Source organism: Saccopteryx leptura, chromosome 11, assembly GCF_036850995.1.
Source record: "Saccopteryx leptura isolate mSacLep1 chromosome 11, mSacLep1_pri_phased_curated, whole genome shotgun sequence".
Classification (NCBI taxonomy): domain Eukaryota; kingdom Metazoa; phylum Chordata; class Mammalia; order Chiroptera; family Emballonuridae; genus Saccopteryx; species Saccopteryx leptura.
Window position 1 is genome coordinate 75,856,609 of NC_089513.1, and position 22,426 is coordinate 75,879,034.

Consider the following 22,426-nt stretch of genomic DNA (forward strand, 5'->3'; position numbering starts at 1 on the left):
GGGCCTCTTACATTAGAAAAAAAGTGTAAAGTTGGGGTTTTGTGGGGCCCTTCAGAGGTTGGGGCCCAGGGTGTGCACCTGGTGTGCCTGCCGTTAAATCCGCCTCTGGGGCTGGGAGAGTGAGGACCCAACTTCCACACCCCAAGGTCGCTGGCTTGAGTGCAGGCTCACCAGCTTGAGCGTGGGGGCGCCAGCTTGAGTGTGGGATCATGGACATGATCCCATGGTTGCTAGCTTGAGCCCAAGGTCACTGGCTTGAGCTCAGGGTCTCTGGCTTAAGCAGGGTGGGTCACTGGCTGAGCTGGAGCCCCCTGTCAAGGCACATATGAGAAAGGAGTCAATAATCTAAGGTGCTGCAGCTATGAGTTGATGCTTCACATCTCTCTCCCTTCCTGTCTGTCCCCATCTATCCCTTTCTCTCTCTCTCTCTCAATTAAAAAAAAATTTCACAACATGTCAGTTTTATAAACTTAAAAACTCTTTTACTGGTTATTGAGAACAGGACAAGCCCAAGGCATTTTGAACAATGATACTTAATGAAGGTATTTTTAAAAAAAAACCAGTTTGAATGCAATTCTTTAGAGGTTTGATTGACAAGCAAGACAATTCTGGTTCCCGCGATACAATATTGATGGCCTTCTTAATACTTACACTCCGGCTCCGTCTGGGTCCAAATTTCCATGACAGGATTACATATAATTATACGTTAAATATACCACGAGCTACATCTTTAATACTTGTATTGAAACTTACTCTGGGTCCAAAGTTTTCATGCCCAGGGGGCCGAGCAATTTCTGTTCTGCCATCTCCAGAGCTCTCCACGCTTTTTCCACAGTGAAGAGCTCAGGGGCCTGGGGAGGTGTTCAAAACACACACACAGAACTGTGAGGGCCACTGAAGAATTCGTTCCCACTCACACAGGGGTGAGGGGGGGGTACATGTTCAAAACACACACACAGATCTGTGAGGGCCACTGAAGAATTCATTCCCACTCACACAGGGGCCTGGGGGGGGGGAGGTGTTCAAAACAAACACACAGAACTGTGAGGGCCACTGAAGAATTCGTTCCCACTCACACAGGGGCCTGGGGGGGGGGAGGTGTTCAAAACACACACACAGAACTGTGAGGGCCACTGAAGAATTCGTTCCCACTCACACAGGGGTGAGGGGGGGGTAGATGTTCAAAACACACACACAGATCTGTGAGGGCCACTGAAGAATTCGTTCCCACTCACACAGGGGCCTGGGGGGGGGGTGTTCAAAACACACACACAGAACTGTGAGGGCCACTGAAGAATTCATTCCCACTCACACAGGGGCGGGGGGGGGGAGGTGTTCAAAACACACACACAGAACTGTGAGGGCCACTGAAGAATTCGTTCCCACTCACACAGGGGCCCGGGGGGGGGGGAGGTGTTCAAAACACACACACAGAACTGTGAGGGCCACTGAAGAATTCGTTCCCACTCACACAGGGGTGAGGGGGGGGGTAGATGTTCAAAACACACACACAGATCTGTGAGGGCCACTGAAGAATTCGTTCCCACTCACACAGGGGCCTGGGGGGGGGTGTTCAAAACACACACACAGAACTGTGAGGGCCACTGAAGAATTCGTTCCCACTCACACAGGGGCCTGGGGGGGGGGGGAGGTGTTCAAAACACACACACAGAACTGTGAGGGCCACTGAAGAATTCATTCCCACTCACACAGGGGCCCGGGGGGGGGGTGTTCAAAACACACACACAGAACTGTGAGGGCCACTGAAGAATTCGTTCCCACTCACACAGGGGCCTGGGGGGGGGGGAGGTGTTCAAAACACACACACAGAACTGTGAGGGCCACTGAAGAATTCATTCCCACTCACACAGGGGCGGGGGGGGGGAGGTGTTCAAAACACACACACAGAACTGTGAGGGCCACTGAAGAATTCGTTCCCACTCACACAGGGACGGGGGGGGGGGGGACACAAGACATTAACTAGCTATGAACTTGGAGACGAAGGAAAGCCATTTGAAAGTACACTTCGGGCCAGAACTCGCACACAGATGCCAAACTGCATCTCATCCGGCGAGACTGACTCGGCAGCTCCGTGCCTGGCCGTGGACATTAGGGAAGCTGTCGGACCTGATCATGTCCTCGTGTTGTTGTAAGCGCAAGTACCAGCCCCCCAGAGGGGCCACCACAGCGACCGTGAAGGCAGTGCATGGAGGCCCATTCGACTTACAACTGCGTCCTTTGAGTATAACAGGCCACTGTGTTCTTGCTCCTGGGGCCTGAATAAAATACAGAAGGACTTTCCCTCCAACAGCACGAGCCGTGGAGAAGAAGGAGGGAGCACCGGGGACTCAGAACCTGCATTCATTTTAACGGTTCAGTGAAGTCGAGTGCGCTCCGAACCGAAGCGACCTTGATGGACCTTGGCGGTTTTTATTCTACCGTAAACCAGAGGACCCCGTTCCGCACTCATCCCGACAGAGTGGAAGCGGCCAGGCGGGCACAGAAGGACACATGCCCTCCCCACGCCACCGCCCCGGTAGTTTATTTTTAGTCTAAGGGGAGAGGGAAAATAAGGAAGGTCTAGGGATCTGGGCTGGCTAGCACTGACCGCAAAACAAAGAGAACAGAACGAGAGGTGAGCTGCCCACGTGCGCTGCCTAGTTCGGATGTTTCGAGCCAGTGTGCCGGGGACTGGCCGCTGCCCAGGTGCGGGAGGGACAGGTGTCCTCTGCTCCCAAGGCAGCAGGGGGGATGGGGAGGGCTGGGGTACGCGGGATCCGGCACGAGCCAGCCGATCCGCGGAGCCCCTCGAGCTGTCCGAATGTCGTCATTCCTCACGTGTGCTCTGGTGTAAAACAAGCTGGAAGCCCGTCCCTCGTCACCACCCACTGCTTCCTATTTCTTCTCACTGACTGTGACAGGGCCAGGGCGACCGCCTCACGCTGCACTCAGCAGAACAGCGTATTTAAAACCAGCTAGCGGGCAAAAAAAATCTACGTTCTGTCAACTCGGGGCGTGTGAAAACGGACGGGAATCAAGGACGGAATCAGCCCCCTCTCAACGTTTTCGACCCGTGAAAAGAAGAAGCAGCAAACCACTCACGACCACCATGGCGATGGTGAAATTGGGCCTGAGCTGGTAGTCGCACCAGGGGCTCGAGGCGCTGTAACTGTCCTTGTAGATGCCGCGTTTGTGGACCAGGTTGGGGTTCTTCTCGTTCCGGTCGGACGGGTCCTCGGACACATAGAAGAGCTTCTCGAAGTGGTCCTGTATCTTCCTGTCCCACTCCTCGTAGGAGACCGTCACCGCCTTGCCTGAAACGTGATCAAACACTTGGCCGACTGAGCCTTCAGAGAAAGCCACGCGTGTAGTTAGAGCCAACGCGGAATATTTAGGGAGTAACGTATCCACCTTCTGAAAGTGTCCAAGAGCCTTTTTTTTTTTTTCTTTTCATTTTTTCGAAGCTGGAAACGGGGAGGCAGACAGACTCCGCATGCGCCCGACCGGGATCCACCCGACATGCCCACCAGGGAGGGATGCTCTGCCCATCTGGGGCGTTGCTCTGTTGCATCCAGAGCCATTCTAGCGCCTGAGGCAGAGGCCAAGGAGCCATCCCCAGCGCCCGGGCCATCTTTGCTCCAATGGAGCCCTGGCTGCGGGAGGGGAAGAGAGAGACAGAGAGGAAGGAGAGGGGGAGGGGTGGAGAAGCAGATGGGCACCTCTCCTATGTGCCCTGGCCGGGAATCGAACCCGGGACTCCTGCAAGCCAGGCTGACGCTCTACCACTGAGCCAACCAGCCAGGGCCAAAGAGCCTTTTTTGAAAGACACCTGCTAGAAATTAGAAATTATCTTTTGTGATATGACCCAAGAAAGGATTAGACTCTGGTGAAGGATCTCTGGTCGGTCTTTGTTTGGTAGAGCTACCTTTTCTGAGCACTTGAACGGAGGCTGGACGGATGTGTGCCCGAGAGCAAAACGTCCGCTGGACTTCAAAGACTCAGTCCTGTCCCCCCCCCCCCCCCCGCCACGAATGTAAGTCAGGTCACAAAAAATCACCATCTATGTGTTACAGTGATACTTGGCATAGATTGAATTGATGACATTTATCATCGTAGTTAAGGGTACCTATTTCTTTTGAGGCTCTTTAATGTGGGTCATTTAAAATAATTATGTCTGTGGCTGAAGTTCGAGCTCTATTGGACCGAGTGGGTCTAGAAAAAGAGATGTCAAGATTTCACGATCGTTCACAGAAACGTGGCTTGCGTGCGCACAGTCACACTGAGGCACGGGACGAGCAGGGGTAGGCTGTAGCAATAAAAACTTGGTGAGCAACCAGGTTTGTTACATTCTTTTTTTTTTTCCTTTTGTATTTTTCTGAAGTGAGAAGCGAGGAGGCAGAGAGACAGACTCCCCCATGTGCCCAACTGCTATCCACCTGGCATGCCCACCAGGGGGCGATGCTCAGCCCATCTGGGGCATTGCTCCATTGCAACTGGAGCCATTCTAGTGCCTGAGGCGGAGGCCATGCAGCCATTCTCAGTGCCCGGGCCAACTTTGCTCCAATGGAGCCTTGGCTGCGGGAGGGGAAGAGAGAGACAGAGAGGAAGGAGAGGGGGAGGGATGAAGAAGCAGATGGGCACTTCTCCTGTGTGCCCTGGCCGGGAATTGAACCTAGGACTTCCACACGCCAGGCCAATGCTCTACCACTGAGCCAACTGGCCAGGGCCTGTTACCATTCTTAAAGGTTTCTCTTTCCTCTTCATCTTAAGGGCATCCTAATATAAGTTCATGGAGTCAAAGGATGGTGACGTAGGTTAAGAATACAAATGGTACATTCAGAGTTCCTTTGTAAATAAAATCAAGAGCTTACCATGCCTTTTCACCATGACTGCGTGATAAGGGAAGATGTTTTTTCGGGATAATTCCAGCAACCAACGAATGGCCGATTTACTCAGTCCCACGATCTCCACCGCAGACCCATCTCTAAAATTAAAAACAAATCTTAATCTTGGAGTTGGAGTCATTGAAGCACTCTTTCAAGGGCATTCAATAAAGGCTTCTGATGGACTCTGTAACCAACATGTTATAACAATATCTATAAAAAAAAAACTCCCACTTCATAGGAATGGGTATAAGAAATCTCTCCTCTTACTATGTGCCAATGACCACCTTCTGAATATACTTTTTTTTTTTTTTTGTATTTTTCTGAAGCTGGAAATGGGGAGAGACGGTCAGACAGACTCCCGCATGAGCCCGACCAGGATCCACCCGGCACGCCCACTAGAGGGCGACGCTCTGCCCACCAGGGGGCGATGCTTTGCCCCTCTGGGGCGTCGCTCTGTTGCGACCAGAGCCACTCTAGCGCCTGGGGCAGAGGCCAAAGAGCCATCCCCAGCGCCCGGGCCATCTTTGCTCCAATGGAGCCTCGGCTGTGGGAGGGGAAGAGAGAGACAGAGAGGAAGGGGGGGGGATGGAGAAGCAGATGGGCGCTTCTCCTGTGTGCCCTGGCCGGGAATCAAACCCAGGACTTCTGCACGCCAGGCCAATGCTCTACCACTGAGCCAACCGGCCAGGGCCCTGAATATACTTTTTAGAAACTGTATGAAGGGGGTGGGCTGTGGAGGGAAAGGAGCGGGCAGCTGGAGGGTGGAGGGAGGATCTGGAGGCCACTGTCACAGAACCGCAGAGGAGAGACAGCAAACACGGCCACCGGACCGCAGGAAGCCGGGGAGGGGAATGCCATCGCTGGACAGCTCCATGCAAACAAAAGGGAAGTACAAGTGCTCACTGCACACCCAAAATAAACAGGGTTTTTTTTTGTTTGTTTGTTTTTTTAAAAAGAACTTGCAAAGCATATAACAACAGTTACTAATATGCAACTTTTTTTTGGACAATGCTGAGCAAAGATAAGATCTAGAATAAGAAAATAGTTTCTCAGACCTGAGTCTGTATTCAGTATTTGATATCGTGAAATAAAATGATGGGATAAAAGATTTAAAAAATAATTAGAGGCCATAAAAGTTCAGAAAGTAGAAGGGTTTTATAAAGAATGGGGTAACTGGCCCCTGGCCGGTTGGCTCAGCGGTAGAGCGTCGGCCTGGCGTGCGGGGGACCCGGGTTCGATTCCCAGACAGGGCACATAGGAGAAGAGCCCATTTGCTTCTCCACCCCCCCCTCCTTCCTCTCTGTCTCTCTCTTCCCCTCCCGCAGCCGAGGCTCCATTGGAGCAAAGATGGCCCGGGCGCTGGGGATGGCTCCTTGGCCTCTGCCCCAGGTGCTAGAGTGGCTCTGGTCGCGGCAGAGCGACACCCCAGAGGGGCAGAGCATCGCCCCCTGGTGGGCAGAGCGTCGCCCCTGGTGGGCGTGCCGGGTGGATCCCGGTCGGGCGCATGCGGGAGTCTGTCTGTCTCTCCCCGTTTCCAGCTTCAGAAAAATACAAAAAAAAAAAAAAAGAATGGGGTAACTGGCTGTTTTTTTTTTTTTATATTTACCAAAGAGGGGTGTAATGATGTGTTTACAAGGAGGGCACTTCAAGTTCAGGGAGGGTCTAAACCACAGGGGTAACAGGTCATCAGGGCAGGTGCTTGTAGACAATGCACCTGTGGGAGCCTCCAGAAGAGAAGAGACGCTTCACCCGAGGACGACACCCAGAGGACCTGAGTACAGGGGGCGGGGGCACAGCCGAGGCGGGGGGAGGGAGAGTACGGCTGGTGTATCACGAAGACCTCATGTTAACAGAAGAACAGCTCCCGCAAGTGCGTGGTTTGGACAGTGTAACTACGTCAGCACCAGCGAGTGAACGTGCCTCGGAGTGGCCGGGACGCCCCTGTTCCTGGCTCTGTCGCTTTCTCCCATTTTATCCATCCAGGTGCCACAGTTAAAGCGATTTCCTCCGTACACAAACCCCGTGTCTTCATCCACTCCGGCGGTGATATTAAAACCTAGAAGAGCCAAATGAGGCATTTATATTATTCAAAAGGGATACAGTAGAGAAGGACCAGGACTCCGGAGAGCAAGCTGGGCAGAGCGTGGACGCTGGGATGTGCACACTACAGCTTGTGGCATTGTCTCCGGCACACACTGCAGAGCAGCCCTCCCTGGCACACGTGGAGACCAGGGCGCTGTCACGACGCTGCTCACAGGGGCAAGCGGAGAGTGGCTGCTGGGTAGTCTTCCAACCTTCCGAGCTCTGTGCTTGGTTCCTACGATGGAAGACTCCTTACCGTGCCGAGAGGGGAGGTCCTGCATCTACAGGCATCAAACGGACAGACTCCCCAAGCAAAACGACCGAGCAAGCTGGGTGCAAAAGGACGTGCAAGCTACCTTCTCCGCAAAAGTTTAAAAAGTGGATCACACTAATATCTCCAGCCACGTTGTGTGCATGAGCAGGTGGCTGCATCCAACGTGATTGTACGAGACAAAGCTTAGACACTTATCAAAGAATTATATATATAGGATAGCTACATTATACAACAATGTATTGACTATGTACTATATGATATACTAAATCTATACTACATAATATAAATCCTAAGCAATTTACACATACTCAAACATACAGAAGCATAAGAACATCCATGTAAATAGAAGCCCTGATTACAGGGAAGTCATTATCATTCTGGGAGGGAGGGGAGACACAGAGGTGAAGCTTTAGTATGTCTGCAATGGTTTCTTTCTTTTCAAAACAAGAGAGAAAGATCTAAAGGAACCCTGGCCAAAAATGTTCATACTCGTCTAATATCAACCAGTTCCAGGTTCAAAGGTGAAATTTATATTATTTTCTGTACATTGAAATGTTCCATAATTAAAATTAAAAATGAAAGTAATTCAGAGATACCACACAGTATAAAACCCATTTCTATTTAGTTCTCTAAGTGAAGGATAAAAAAAATGTTCTCAGTGATTCGTGTCAGCTCAGCTGGGTATAAAATTTGCATGTTACCACTACAAACAATAAATTAACTAAATAAGGTTTAATCACTGTTTAAAATATAATTTACGATGCACCGGGAATTTGGATTCTTGAGTGTATATCAAAATCTGCCAATGAGTTAGTGAGTTATTTGAAATACCTGGAGAAGATCGCTTAAAAAGCTTATCATGTGTTAAAAAAAAGAGGGGAAAAAAAGTCCACAGTCTAATTACCATAACAAAACGACTGTCCGCAATCATCTCATCAATGAAAACGGGAACAATATAACTCACTCATCCTCAGCGGTCTCCGGACGGTCAAATGGGCACAGCACGCGGAGTGGGCAGCACATGCCAAGCACACAGTAAGCGCGGCAGGACTAGCTATGGTTGGGATCATAACTACCTCTCGCCCTGGCTGAGGAAAGGCACAGAGTTGTATCTCTCCTCTAGAAATGGAAACTGAGCCCCTGAGAGCAGGAACCGGGGTCGTCCTCCCACAGTTGTAGTCTGCAGTGTTGCCCACCCATGTCCCCGACGTCACGTTTGGTCTGTGTCGTCACCCCCCCCCCCCCGGGCCGTGGAACCCGTGCGGAGGGACGCACCTTCGTCCTTCATGTGGCGGTCGATCTGCGGCCCCGCGTTCCTTTCCCGGAACTGGACGCCCTGCACGTGCCTCTGCATGGCTTCCTGTATCACCTCAAACAGCGGCTGGTCCTGTCGGCGACACGACAGACGCCGCCCCCGTTAGAAATCACAGTGTCCTCACCTTCCCCCGATTCCCACGCCTTGAGTTCTGTGAGAACGTCTGTTTTCCTTCGACGGGGGAAATGGGGCTCGGGGGGTGGGGTGGGGGGTGGGGGTGAGACTGGGGCAGAAGCAGCTTCTGCCCCCCCCCCCAATAATAGAGCCCAACTCTGGCACGTGGGCATGTAACATCCTGTGACCTGACGGGGCATGTGCGTGACGTGACGTCACTTATATCTGTGCTGCCACGGGGACACGAACCCTGGGATGGTGTCTACCAGCGTGAGCTGTTCAGATAGTCAGTGAACCCAACTTGCTTCACAGCAGGGCGAACTCTGAACGCCCTGGACTGGCGGAGGGCTCCCACGGTCCGGCTCACCGATCTCTACGCACCCACCCGTGCCCCCCACACACAGAAGGCCCAACTGGGCGAGCAGAGGGTTCGCCTCTGTTTCCCTCCACCCTAAGCCCCATTAGTCCACTCTCTCCGATGTCTTCCCACAACGGCCTCCTCTCTGCTGACCTCCTACCCGCCTGGTCAGGTTCAGTTTGGGTCAAGTTTTAGGTACCTCCCGGAGTCTCCCCCCGAGTCCCCGCTCCTGGGCCATCTTTCTCCCTGTGGGACTACGGACACCTCTCTGCACAGTGACACAGTATGACGTACAGTCACCCTCTGCCAGGATCCAAGCTCCTTAGGCGGAAGCAAGTTTTAGCTCTGTGGTGTCTCAAAGCACCAGCAAGAGGCTAAATAGCAATATTTTAATAATTCTCGGTTATGTGTTTTTTTTTTTTTTTTTTTTTTTTTTTTTTTTTTTTAGTAGAAGCTGAGTCATTTTTCAGGAAAAGAAACGGTTGTGAGAAAAGATGCTTACCACAGTGCCGGCCGGCAGAGGAGCGGAGTCATCCGTGGGGTACATCCTGGACACGGGGCACTTGAGGATGTCCAGGCCGTTGGGGACCAGGGTGCAGTAATCCTGGACGCACTGCAGCCACCACCACACGGCGTCCCTGCAGTTGTACCTGGCGTACGTCCCTTCCCCCAGGAGATTGGGAATGAGACCGTGTCTCAGGGTGCCAGCAAACGCTAAGATGATATTCCTAAAACAACAGAAGCCAGTGGGTCCTTCGACATGAAAACCATCTCGTAAGAAATGGAAGACAAGAAGGTCCCTTTGGGTGACGAGTATTTCGGCTGCGTTTTCTTTCCCGCCCTGAATTCCTTGTGTGTTCACGTCAACGGGGGGTCATAATACAGGATGAGTCCTGAGTTCAAAATCAGAAAGCTTGCTTGTGCAGCCCCGGCGTTTCCTCTAACGGCCTGCGTAACTCACCCTCCCTGGGGTCCTTTCTCATGCGTCAGTGAGGGATGGGATGGGAGACTGAGGGCCCTCACAGCTACAGATTCGACTTTCGAAATCCTTGGTGTTTCAAAACCTAAGTACATAACTACAAGCATGCCCTCTGGTATTTTAAACAGCCGAGACCAAAAGCAAGGCAAAGGCATGAGAAAAGAAATGGGTGAACGCTGACCTTGAAAACCACGATTGCTTTGCAAACACTGTTCAAAGGGACTTTATATTGAACGCGTTAGATGGCACGGCATTCTAAACAGAGCAGGACACGAGGGGGCAGGAAGGCAGGTTTACACTGGTGCTGCCGTCTGCATGCCTTGGAAAAGTCATTTAAATTGTCCAGGCCTCAGTGCTTTTTGGCTAAACCAGGGGCAGTCAACCTTTTTATACCTCCCGCCCACTATTGTATCTCTGTTAGTAGTAAAATTGTCTAACCGCCCACTGGTTCCACAGTCATGGTGATTTATAAAGTAGTAGGAAAGTAACTTTACTTTATAAAATTTATAAAGCAGAGTTACAGCAAGTGAAAGCATATAATAATAATTACTTACCAAGTACTTTATGTCAGATTTTTGCTAAGTTTGGCAGAATAAATCTTTATAAAAAAAACTTAACTATAGTTAAATCTATCTTTTTATTTATACTTTGGCTGCTCTGCTCCCGCCCACCATGAAAGCTGGAATGCCCACTAGGGGGCAGTAGGGACCAGGTTGACTACCACTGGGCTAAACCATCTAGAAATTTCATCAACTCTGTGTCTCCGTGGACTGCCCATCTGTTAAGTATGGTGTAGCAGGTGACTTTTTATTTTCCATAGTCCGAAAGCATTAGCGTCGTCCGTGACACTTCCAAGAAGAGCTCAGAGTGCCAGCGATCTCCCCCAGAGCCAAGTCCCACCCACACTTGAGAGCTGAATACAGAGACCCCTGTCCGTGGACACAACGTGTGGCAGACACCGCTTGTGCCCACCGACATGGCTTTCCCACATGTCCCCACCCACCTCACCGCTGGCTGTGGCCAGATGTCCGCCGTTGAAGGCAAGAGAATGTAAATGGAACTGAGGCATGTTAAGTGCCTGAACGTGGTTATACGTTTTCTTTTGTTATTTTACTGAAATAAACCAGCAAATCTGAAAATAAGCCTGACCTGTAGAACTTACTGACTTCTCAGATTTTCACTCCTTTGAAGTCCTACGAACATGCAGAAAATCAAATGAAAAGCCACCTGAAGGGGGCGTGCCTCCCACATGTTGAGAACAGCTGCGTAGAAGGAGGGCTTGCAGAGCACGTGACAGACATGCTGACCGGGACTGGCCGCGGGGCGGAGCTCCCCTACCTGGCCTCTAGGTGGCGTCCGGTGATCAGCAGGAGTCCCCTGAGCGCAATGAAAGTGTCCCTTCCCCAGCAGCGGAAAATCCCAGAGGAGAAATGAGGCAGGCCTAACAGAAAACACAGCAAAGGCGTGTGTCAGTCCGACGTTAGCTTGTTGGTCTGCCTTCTGGTTTGTCGGAGCGATGACTCTTCTCTCCTCAACGGAGAACAGGACCCGAGCTAACAGAAACCTCCGCTGTCCACGTCACCAAAGTATATCTATCCTTGAGACGGTAACTGGTACGTGACGCATCATAAGGAACATTGATTAAAAGAATGAAATAAAAGACTAATGACACAAGGTAAACTGAGAGGTGAAAGGAGATGACTAAGATCAAATAAAACTTGGGCCAATCCTAAGGGGACGTCAGGATCTAAGTTTCTGCTTACGTGAGTCTTCACCCTCTCGGAGATTAGGCAGTCTTGCCTTCTGCTAAGAAAGACCAGAACTAACAGTAACATTAGACGTGTCTTTTCTATACGGTCTCCAGAATAACAGTACACACTTCCCTGACCAGTCTGAGGGTTATTTACACGTAGTGGATACATCTGGCTCATCTAGGGTTGCTGGTGATACTTTGGCGACAGCAGCTAACATACAGCGCACAGCCTGGGCCACACAGACCTCCCAGCACTTGAACCCATTAACACCCTGTATGAAATACGAGTGTAGACAAATCCAAGGGTGAGTCTGAGCTGGTGTGACCTAACACACAGTCAGTCTGCCCTTGTGAAAAAGTCAAAATGATAAAATCTCTATACTGATATGGGGGAATGTCTGTATTAGTTTTTTGATTAAAATACTTGAAGAGTATTTAACTTACAGATCACAAAACTTCTGAGTGATTTCTACCTTGTCAATGAATATAAAAGTTACCATTATGAATTTTTTCCCCACTTGTTGTCATGAAAGGAAGGTATTTGTAGGCTTTGTCTTCATTTTTAAATAAACCCCCCAAAACCTACTTGCAGAATGGAGTATAAGAAACATTCCCTTGGGGGCCAGAGTAAATATTAGACTTATTTATATTTATCAACTTAACTTTTCAGTTTTTTTTTTTTTTTTTTTGCAGGGGGGACAGAGAGAGAATCAGAGAGAGGGACAGACAGGGACAGACAGACAGGAATGGAGAGAGATGAGAAGCATCAATCATCAGTTTTTTGTTGCGACACCTTAGTTGTTCATTAATTGCTGTCTCATATGTGCCTTGACCGCGGGTCTTCAGCAGACCGAGTAACCCCTTGCTCAAGCCAGCGACCTTGGGTCCAAGCTGGTGAGCCTTGCTCGAACCAGATGAGCCCGTGCTCATCTGGGGTCTCAAACCTGGATCCTTCCGCATCCCAGTCCGACGCTCTATCCACTGAGCCACCGCCTGGTCAGGCAACTTTTCAGTTTCTATTTTTGTTTTGTACTATAGCTGATGTGTAAGCATATCAGGTATAACAAATCAGAATGTCATTTATGTTTTCTTTTTTAAAAAAATAATCATTTCCCCATAACTTTTCCTCTTTGAATAACACTGACTCACGCCTTCCTTCTCACCTGGTGCGTGAATTCCATACCTGCCGCCAGGGACACACAGCACTGCTCCTTTTCTCTGGTGATCTCGTTCAGTCTGTAGGGCACGTCGGCGAGGGAGGGCGACAGGCGGGGCAGGGAGGAGAACTTCCCCACCCCACACATCTGCACCGACCCCAAGGAGAGGTGCTTCACGAAGGTGGAACCGTTCTGCACAAAGCTGCAGGGCAGTGAGAAAGCCTAAGTTATTATCTGTAGACACACAAAAAAAATCTATTATTTATTTACTTAAAAATTTTGTTACTGTGGCGAGAACACGTGCGACCTACACTCCTGACCAGATTTTAAGTGCGTGGAATGATGTTGTCATTTACGGGCACAACCTCACACAGCAGAGCTCTAGAACCCGTCGCCAGAGCTACAACTGTATGCCCCCGGATTCAAGGAGTTTTCAGCAGTGAGTGACTGTATTTGGTGTCTTTCTTTCACCTGTCTATGCGAACGTGTCACGGTGATCGTGATCGGCTGAGAAACATTCTCAACTGGCTTTGATTTGAAAACTGCTTTCCTTCCTCCCAGTGGTCTAGCTGACTTAAGGGCAGGGCCTGCTGTGAGACCCGGGGGTGGGGGTGGAGGGTGGGGTGGTGGGGGGGATGAGGGACTGAAGTTCGCGCTTTCCGAAATGATGCCCCAATCAGCACGGGGGCTCTGCCCCGGCACATTCTGATCTGTGGTTTCAGTTTAGGGTAATTCATCCTTAAAGGCAACTTTCATTCATTTTATTTTTGTTTTATTTATTTTAGAGCGAGGAGAGAGAGAACGGTGGAGTGGGGGGAGGGAAGCATGTACTCATAGCAATTGCTTCTCCTATGTGCCTTCAGTGGGCAAGCCTGGAGTTTTGAACCAGTAACCTCAGCATTCCAGGTCGACACTTGATCCACTGCACCACCACAGGTCAGGCCAGGCAAGTTTCATTCTTAGTAATAGCAGAATATTTTTCTCTCAATGAATGAAAAATGAGAGAAGTAGCTTTGTATGTATGTTCTAAATAGTGTAGCCATTAACAAGTCAATGAAGAAGTAGAAATGAATAGTATACAACAAACGTGCCCATCACTCTGCCATTTTAGCTTCAGAGAACAGATTGTAACGGCTCAGTTTTGGTGTGTTCCTCACCGCAGAGTGCTAATAAACTTCCTGCACACTCACAAATGCTCCCAGCTCTGCGGGCCTACGACCTCGCCGTGTCTGGTCCCCTTGGAGCATGTGTAACAGACTGTGTGCTGTCTCTACACAAGCACGCCTGCCTGCTCAGGCCCCGCGGGTACCTGGACATCTGCTTCCACGCCGCGTCCAGAAGAGTGGTGTACGAGCCAATGAGTATGGCGTCGAAGTAGCAGGGGATGAGGTAGTGCGGGATCTGCTTCAGGTAGAAGAACATGGCCTGCAGCCACTTCCCGACCTGGTACAGCAATGATTTTAGAAGTTAATCTGTTGGCTCAGCCATAGAGCGTTGGCCCTGCATGTGGAAGTCCCGGGTTCGATTCCCAGCCAGGGCACACAGGAGAAGCGCCCATCTGCTTCTCCACCCCTCCCCCTCTCCTTCCTCTCTCTCTCTCTCTTCCCCTCCCACAGCCAAGGCTCCATTGGAGCAAAGTTGGCCCAGGCGCTGAGGATGGCTCCATGGCCTCCGCCTCAGGCGCTAGAATGGCTCCGGTTGCAGCAGAGCAACAGCCCAGATGGGCAGAGCATCGCCCCCCTGGTGGGCACGCTGGGTGGATCCAGGTCGGGTGCATGCGGGAGTCTGTCTGACTGCCTCCCTGCTTCCAACTTCAAAAAAAAATAAAGTTAATCTGGTGTGTTGACGGGCTGGGCTTATTTTAAAAGGGAAATCCCAACAGGCAACCCTACTAACTAGTGATCTACCAACCAGCTACAGTATTCATTTCTTAACACTGGGAGATAATGGGAAAGTAAGGAAAATGTTTCAGGTCAGCAAACTGAAAATATTATGTATCACATGGTTCTCACTGTGCCCTTGTCTGTCTGGACAACCATGTAGCTTTACTCACCTCACCTGGACAACAATGTAGCTTTACTCACCTCCGCAATAGCTCCCGATCTTGCAATCAGCCGGTTACTGACGTAGTCAATCATCCAATCTCCAGATCTCAAATTATTGCAAAAGGGATGCCCCAAGTCATTCTTGGGTCTTATTTCTGCCAGTACGGACATTAACCCTGAAAATTCACAGACATGCCACGCTATGTTACGGGCAGAGACCATGTGTTCCTGGGCTGCTGCGAGTGTCTGATAATTTGGGGTGAACACAGAGGCCGACCCAGGGCTGCACAGCCCCACAGGGGCGCCTGTGCTGGTCGGAGATCAGTGTGGTATCTCAGGCTTGAACCACACTGCGAGGACACTGGGAAGGGGCCTGCTGTCACAAGAGCTAGGCAGACCTTTCCAAGAGTCCTGTCTTCTCTGACTGGCTTTGTTCTTTCTGGGTTTAGTGTCATACTGTTCAAGGGAACCAGCACGGTTCGTCAGCCCTACGGCATCTGGGGAAGTGAGACGATGTCTCTGTCCCTCTGTGTCGACAAGTACCAGGTTCACTCAGGCTCAGGCGAGACTTAACGCAATCGCGGAACTGGTTTCAGAGAGAGCAAGACCATCTGCGGCGATAATGAGACTAAAGCCCACTTTGGAAACAACTGAGAAATACAACCAGAGGGACTTGCACCTCAATGAAGCAGAGAGTCATCTCTTTAAATAACCCTCAGAGAGAAGCGTTCGAATTCCTAGGCATACATAGCACTGCCTGCTATTTCAATGAATTACCTCATTTAATCCTCAGAAAAGCCTCCAGGCCAGACCACGTGACTCACACTTCATGGGGGCGGAGCTGGGGCAGGCAGACGTTATTCGCCAGAGGTCAACAAATGGGTGGGCAGGGGAGCCATCATGTCAACCCGAGCAGTCCAACTCTGAGCCCGTGCTCGTTTTTCAATAAAAAGACACCATATGATGCTTAAAAAAAAAATCCCTAAAAGCTTAAGTCTCCTCATACGTGCTCACCTTGAAGACCCGCATATTTAAGAGACGACCAGTTCGGTATGTCGTAACACCCGCCCCCGTCCTCCTGTTCTTCCGACTCACATCGGTAGAGCACCTGGTTCAGCTCGGCCAGAGTCAACTTAGCGGCGATCCTGTGAGGTGAAAAAATACGGAGAACTGGTTAAATATACCGACATTTCATTTGCTGTCGACAAAAATTAAGGAGAAAATCCGAATCGTAACCATCAAATGTCTCCGCAATGTATGTTTTAGGAGCTCATCATTATAATATACATTGTAAACAATATTCATTAGAAATAATGATTGAAGGATAAAACATGCTAACGATGGTGAAGCTGGAGTTAAACCCAGCTCGAAATTTCTTTCTCTCTCTCTCTCTCTTTCTTTCTTTCTCTTCTTTCTTTCTTCTTTCTTTCTTTCTTTCTTTCTTTCTTTCTTTCTTTCTTTCTTTCTTTCTTTCTTTCTTTCTTTCTTTCTTTCTAATTCAGTGAGAGGAGGGGAGGCAGAGAGACAGACTCCCGCATGTGCCCGAACCGGGATCCACCGGCATGCCCACCAAGGGGCGATGCTCTGCCCATCTGGGGCATTGCTCTGTTGCAACCAGAGCCATTCTAGCACCTGAGGCGGAGGCCATGGAGCCATCCCAGCGCCCGGGCCAACTTTGCTCCCAATGGGGCCTTGGCTGTGGGAGGGAAAGAGAGAGAGAGAAAGGCGAGAGGAGTAGGGAGAGAAGCAGATGGGTGCTCTCCTGTGTGCTTTGACTGGGAATTGAACCTGGAACTTCCACATGCCAGACCAATGCTCTACCACTGAGCCGACCGGCCAGGGCCCTGGTTTTAAATTTCAAAACCCATACTCTTCCTGCATGTGTTATCACCTAGTAAGTGAAGAAGCGACAATTTATGCAAAAGTGAGTGTGCAAATGCACACATAACGGGAAATAATCGGAAGCAACCTAGACACCAAAAATGGAGACTAATTAAATACATTACAATACAGCTATATAATAAAATACCTTGTTGGCATTCTAAACAACAATGTGGGAAGGAGCATGAGGTATGTAGCTTGGTGTCAAACAGTTCAGAAAAACTGTGTGTGTGCAGACAGCCATGTCTGTGTGTGTGTGTGTGGTCACACCTATGAATCTGTATCTACATAGAGAGACACGTGCAAACACACACACACACACACAAATGATAAAGCACTCGGGAAAATGGTGACAGTTGGTGATGCTGAGACTACCGGTCCTTGGACCACCCATGCAGTAAATAGCCAGGGCACAGGAACCCTTCAAACTACTTACATCAGGCTGGTGGTCGCTCACCAGTTATCAAAGCGGCAGACCTCCATAAAAGGAAGCATACTTACGCAGCAAAAGGAACTTTTAATATGGGATCGGCGTTGTCAACCACAAGGCTCCCGGATTTAAAGTGAGGGCTGAACTGCGAGAGATGGTTCCGGAGAATTCCAACAGCCACTTGTGCGTGCGGGTCCAGACTGACTCTGCAAACATCAGTTGAAAACTGGTTACTTTTTAAGAGAAACGTATCTAAAATGAACAGGATACGCAAACTAGGTGAAACATCAGTGAAGGCAACAGTTTGAACCCTTACCATACCTGAATACAATAACACTTCCCGGAGACAAGTTTTCAAATTCTATTTCTTGAATATATTCATGGGGTCCCTTTGTGGTAATTCCAGCTTGTTTGACTATTTGACTTTCGTTGAGCTTGAAAAGAGTTACAGGAAGACCGGTGAATAATTCTAACGTCCTTAAAAGGTGGAACGCAGCAGTAAGCTGAGAGTAGCAGGTACCTGAATGTGCTCTCGGATTTCTACTGTCAGGTTAGGCATTCCGTTGATGGAATTCTCATCCTTCTTGTAAGGTTTTGTATTCCTTTCCATCGTTCTCGCTTCCAGAACTACTTCTTCAATTTTGCCTAGGAGTAGATAAAATAAACGTTAACAGAATTTCCTATTAAACCATCCAAAATGAGGAGTTGCTTTAAACCATCCAAAATGAGGAGTTGGTTTTAAATCACTTCATTGAAAGTTAAAGGTGCCAAGTCAGTTAATTAAAAATTTAAAAAAGCAAGACAATCTGAAAGTAGATGGGTTGACCCAAGATGCATTTTCACACAATGCTTTTGCTTTTAAAATCACAAATTAGTTCACAAAGCTTTACTTGAAAAGAGAGCTTATTAAGTCTGACGTGACAATAATGGCCGAAGCCCATGTGTGGTCTTCCTTCCCCTGCAGAGGTCGCCACAACCTGTGGTGTGACATTTGCAGAGCCTGAGCATTTTTATTAACTCTGTGTTTCCCTAAACAGCATGTATTATTTTCCATATTTCCAAGTTTTATTAAAGTGGATACACATTATATGTATATATGTTTCTGCAACTTACTTTCTATTGAACAACTCTGTAATTTTTAGATTTGTTCGCATCGCTACATTAACACTAGGCTCATGTATTTCAAATGCCAAGTAATATTCCTGACTGTACGAATGCACCAAAAGGCATTCACTCTGGTAACGTTGTCACTCATTTTTCTCTGTCATAACTATATATTTATGTATGAGCAACAATCAGATGAGATTATTACTCAACGTACTTTTGTGAACGCCTAGAAGGACTAATGAACATTAAACCTAAAACTATGCAAGTTGATCACTTTTAAAAAATTGGAGCTAGGCATATTTAGCAACTGGCTACCCATATAAAATATGACGCTTTTTATGGGACCCTTCACTCCGTCGACAAACGTGGACAGCGGCTATGTGCTCAGGGACACGTTCTGCCAATAATATAGGTAATCGTAAGGAAGGAAACGACGTACACTCATCTAGAAAGAAGCAAGCCATAGTAAGAAGACGCCTCGGGGAAGTAGTTTAGAATTGGGTATAAAAAGAACGATATAGAGAGACTTTAATCGCGACATGTTCGTAGAAGAGAGAGATTACTGGGCACTCAGAGAAGCCTTCCCAAAGCGGGTGAAACCGTAGTCCTTGGAAGGTGTAAAGCAGGGGCAGTCAACCTTTTTATACCTCCCGCCCACTTCGGTATCTCTGTTAGGAGTAAAAATTTCTAACCGTCCACCGGTTCCACAGTCATGGTGCTTTATAAAGTAGGGAAGTCACTTTATAAAATTTATAAAGCAGAGTTACAGCAAGTTAAAGCATATAATAATAATTATTTACCAAATACTTTATGTCAGATTTTTGCTAAGTTTGGCAGAATAAATCTTTATAAAACAACTTACTCTAGTTAAATCTATCTTTTTATGTATACTTTGGTTGCTCCGCTACCGCCCACCATGACAGCTGGAGTGCCCACTAGGGGGCGGCAGGGACCAGGTTGACTACCACTGGTGTAAAGCATTCAAATCATAGGTGGGAATAAGAGGTTTGGGGAGCAGTGAAACTTTCTATTTGGCTGAACCAGTGGAATGACCTAGGCTGGGGAGCCTTACATATCAAACTACGTATTTCCAGTTTGGTTTTCACACGTGTGCACATACGTGCACACACGTACAAACACACACGCGCAAATATTCACCTACATTTTCCTGAGGATAAAAGAAATCCATGTTCACTTTGAACAAGTTAGGAAATCAGGAAATATACTAAGAGGAAAAAAACTATTGCACAACTCAAAAACTGTTAACACTCGGGAACACCTCCGGCCAGGTTTTTGTTCCACGTAATAAAAATACAAGTTCCCAAGATTTCGAAACCTTTTTCTTCAAGTGCGTCCACACTCGCACGGTGTTAGCACGCATCGGATGTACAACAGCGATTTAATATAACAACAGAATATCATCGCAGTGACGTCCCGAGGGTGTCTTACCAGGGATGCACATCTGAGGCACTTCCTTGCTGTAGAATGACGTCTTGGGATTCCGGAAAGCTGTTCTAGACACGGCCACGACAGACTGGTGGCTACTTGGCGAGTGTCTTGTCACGGCCACAATGTCTTCGTCCACCTGGTCCACGTACACCTGAGGCGCAGCGGGGAGGGGGGGGGGCAAACCCGTTAGTGCTCTTGCTGGGCCAGCTTCCTCTGAAACTGAAGAAGGAAACTTAGAAAGCATAGATCCTTGCCTGAATGAAACCCTGGGCCCCCAGCTCCTGATGAAGTTTATTGATAGCACGCCGGGCCGCAATTATGCCGCTCTGGAAATTAACGTCACCTGTATGGGACGGAGATGCTCCCGGATTCCACTTAGTGTAAAACCGTTCTTCCGAAACCACTGAAATCTGAACGAGGTTCAAGCTTAGGACCCGCGGACGCTTTCACGCCAGCGAGCACTTTCGGTGAAAGCGCGGAACGCGGCCGGCCAGGTGGGTTTTGAAGGGCGGCAGGTACACAAACCTGGTGGGGCACTAGCTCGTCGTAGCCCTTGGTGCTCCCGCTGGCGCAGCACGCCATGGAGACAATCATGGAACTCGGGAGGGCGTCGTAGGCCGACCTATGCTAGAAGGCAGACCAACAAACAGAACCCATCGTGAATTTCCTTTCCCATGCGAACTGCCATCCCACGGCATCCTGAAGTAAAAGCGTAGTTGCAGAAATACATCCTACCAGATACATTCCTCTGCTTTCAAGCAAACAATGAAACATTGTAAACACCACGGACCGCAATCACTTAGCACTATGTGGGTAGTATTGCCACCAAGTATCAATATGAAAACATCGAGCAACAGAAATAAATGGCAGACACAGGTCAGGTGCCTAGCTTACCACGATAGGACACTCGTTGTCGTGGGTGATGTCCATGAACAGGGCATGCGCGATGGCCGGCATCAGAGGCCGCAGACAGGGCTGAACGAAGGAGCCCACGGGCTCGCCGCCGTACCGGTACACTAACCGGCCCTCTTCGTGGCTGTTGTGCGCGCTCATCGCCTCTGCAAAGCACGATTGGATATTTTAATCTTCCTCATTAACATCCAAGAAGAGGTTACATTTCCAATCATGACTGACTTTCAAAAAAAAAAAAAAAAAAAGACCATGTTAAGTATTATCAAAAATAAAACTGCTTTAAGCATTTCAACAAATGTCCACTGGTATAAGGGACAGCAAAGTCTACTCTATAATTTAACCGGGAAAATGGCCGATGGAGGTAGAGGGAACGGGTTTAATAGGATGTTGGTTAGATAAAAATCTGTGGGGAAAAAATCTAAAGGTTATATTGTATATCCAGGTAGTCAGGATGAAAAACAGATTTGTATATTTTCAACAGCAGCAAAAAAATAGCAGTTTTCTTCATGAGTCATTGATTCATTCCATTGGTCTTTCAGTACTTTCTTATTTTTATCTTTTTACTTATTGATTTTAGAGAAAGATGAAGGGTGGGGAGAGAGAGACAGGAACGTTTATCTGTCCCTGTCTGTGCCCTGACTGGGGATGGGACTGTCACCTTAGTGCATCGGGATAATACTCTAACCAACCGAGCTACTGGGCCGGGGCTCAATTAAAAATAAGATGTTTTACTGCACACTGGAAATTTTTACTGAAACAAGCAGACTGAGTAATATTAGCAAATTGTGTGTAGAATATATTTATATATTTTTAAAACTGTTGAAAATTATTAAACATTATATCTAGAGCTACGAAATGCCTCTCAACCCTCTCAAACGAAAGCTGGAGTTTTGGATGGGCGGCAGGCCGCAGCGAGCTCACCTCTGATCAAGGAGCTGATGCCCAGTCTGGTGACGAAGATGTTGTCCAGGTCCTCACTCCCCGTGAACAGTTCGGCCACTACGTACAAATTGGGCTGCAACTTCCTAGCAGCGTCCAGCATGTACTGTAAACAGCACGGTCAGGGATGTCACAGGAGGGGCAGAGAGAGACGGGAGGGGGCAGGGGAGGCGCCACCAGGTGTGGGTTTGACAGGAAGACACCACGGAGCGAGACAAAGAGGAAATCCAAGAACAGTTGCCAAGTATCAAAGCAGACCAATATATACAGTAATAAACAAGAGGATTGACAGAATGAAACCGTGAAGAGGGAGGTCCCATTATGCAAAGATAACAGGGACTCTGGGGGGGGGGGGGAGGTAGAAAAATGTCAGCGTCATGTTAAAGAGGTAAACCATAACACGCAATTCTGCTAGGCTCCCCCCCCCCCCCGCATGTGTGTTTGTTGTTAATAATGCTAATTCCCAGCAGTGGACTAAGCTATATTGACAAAGTCCCTGCTGGTGAGCTGTGTGCAGATAGATTGCAAAGATTATATCGGACCGACTGGACTGAAGTCAGCTGTTCCTATAGTTGATGGTAAACTCTTCATCAGCAATCAGACTGGTTCCAAAACTTTTCACCTAACATTTGCACAGAGGTAAATAAAATACTTGAAGTTCTATCAGCTAACAAGTAGGATCTAGACCGTTTTGTAACTTAAAATTAAGCACATTAAGTTTTCATGTTCTGTTTTGCCAGAATGT

The 22,426-nt window shown here is 48.6% G+C and overlaps 1 protein-coding gene across 3 annotated transcripts in view; it reads right to left on the minus strand.

The window, feature by feature from the left end:
* Positions 1 to 22,426, minus strand: part of AGL (amylo-alpha-1, 6-glucosidase, 4-alpha-glucanotransferase) — a 58,393-nt gene that overhangs the window by 8,388 nt on the left and 27,579 nt on the right. For all 3 annotated transcript variants that reach the window (XM_066353524.1, XM_066353522.1, XM_066353523.1), the window contains exons 13-31: positions 21,664 to 21,787; positions 20,725 to 20,888; positions 20,356 to 20,457; positions 20,085 to 20,240; positions 19,831 to 19,981; positions 17,795 to 17,919; positions 17,596 to 17,708; positions 17,346 to 17,480; positions 15,978 to 16,108; positions 15,003 to 15,139; positions 14,228 to 14,361; positions 12,945 to 13,120; positions 11,347 to 11,449; positions 9,532 to 9,757; positions 8,518 to 8,629; positions 6,807 to 6,942; positions 4,872 to 4,984; positions 3,103 to 3,314; positions 754 to 851 (exon numbers count right to left, since the gene is read on the minus strand). In XM_066353524.1, the coding sequence (XP_066209621.1) occupies positions 754 to 851; positions 3,103 to 3,314; positions 4,872 to 4,984; positions 6,807 to 6,942; positions 8,518 to 8,629; positions 9,532 to 9,757; positions 11,347 to 11,449; positions 12,945 to 13,120; positions 14,228 to 14,361; positions 15,003 to 15,139; positions 15,978 to 16,108; positions 17,346 to 17,480; positions 17,596 to 17,708; positions 17,795 to 17,919; positions 19,831 to 19,981; positions 20,085 to 20,240; positions 20,356 to 20,457; positions 20,725 to 20,888; positions 21,664 to 21,787 (2,648 nt within the window). The remainder of the gene's footprint in view (positions 1 to 753; positions 852 to 3,102; positions 3,315 to 4,871; positions 4,985 to 6,806; positions 6,943 to 8,517; positions 8,630 to 9,531; positions 9,758 to 11,346; positions 11,450 to 12,944; positions 13,121 to 14,227; positions 14,362 to 15,002; positions 15,140 to 15,977; positions 16,109 to 17,345; positions 17,481 to 17,595; positions 17,709 to 17,794; positions 17,920 to 19,830; positions 19,982 to 20,084; positions 20,241 to 20,355; positions 20,458 to 20,724; positions 20,889 to 21,663; positions 21,788 to 22,426) is intronic.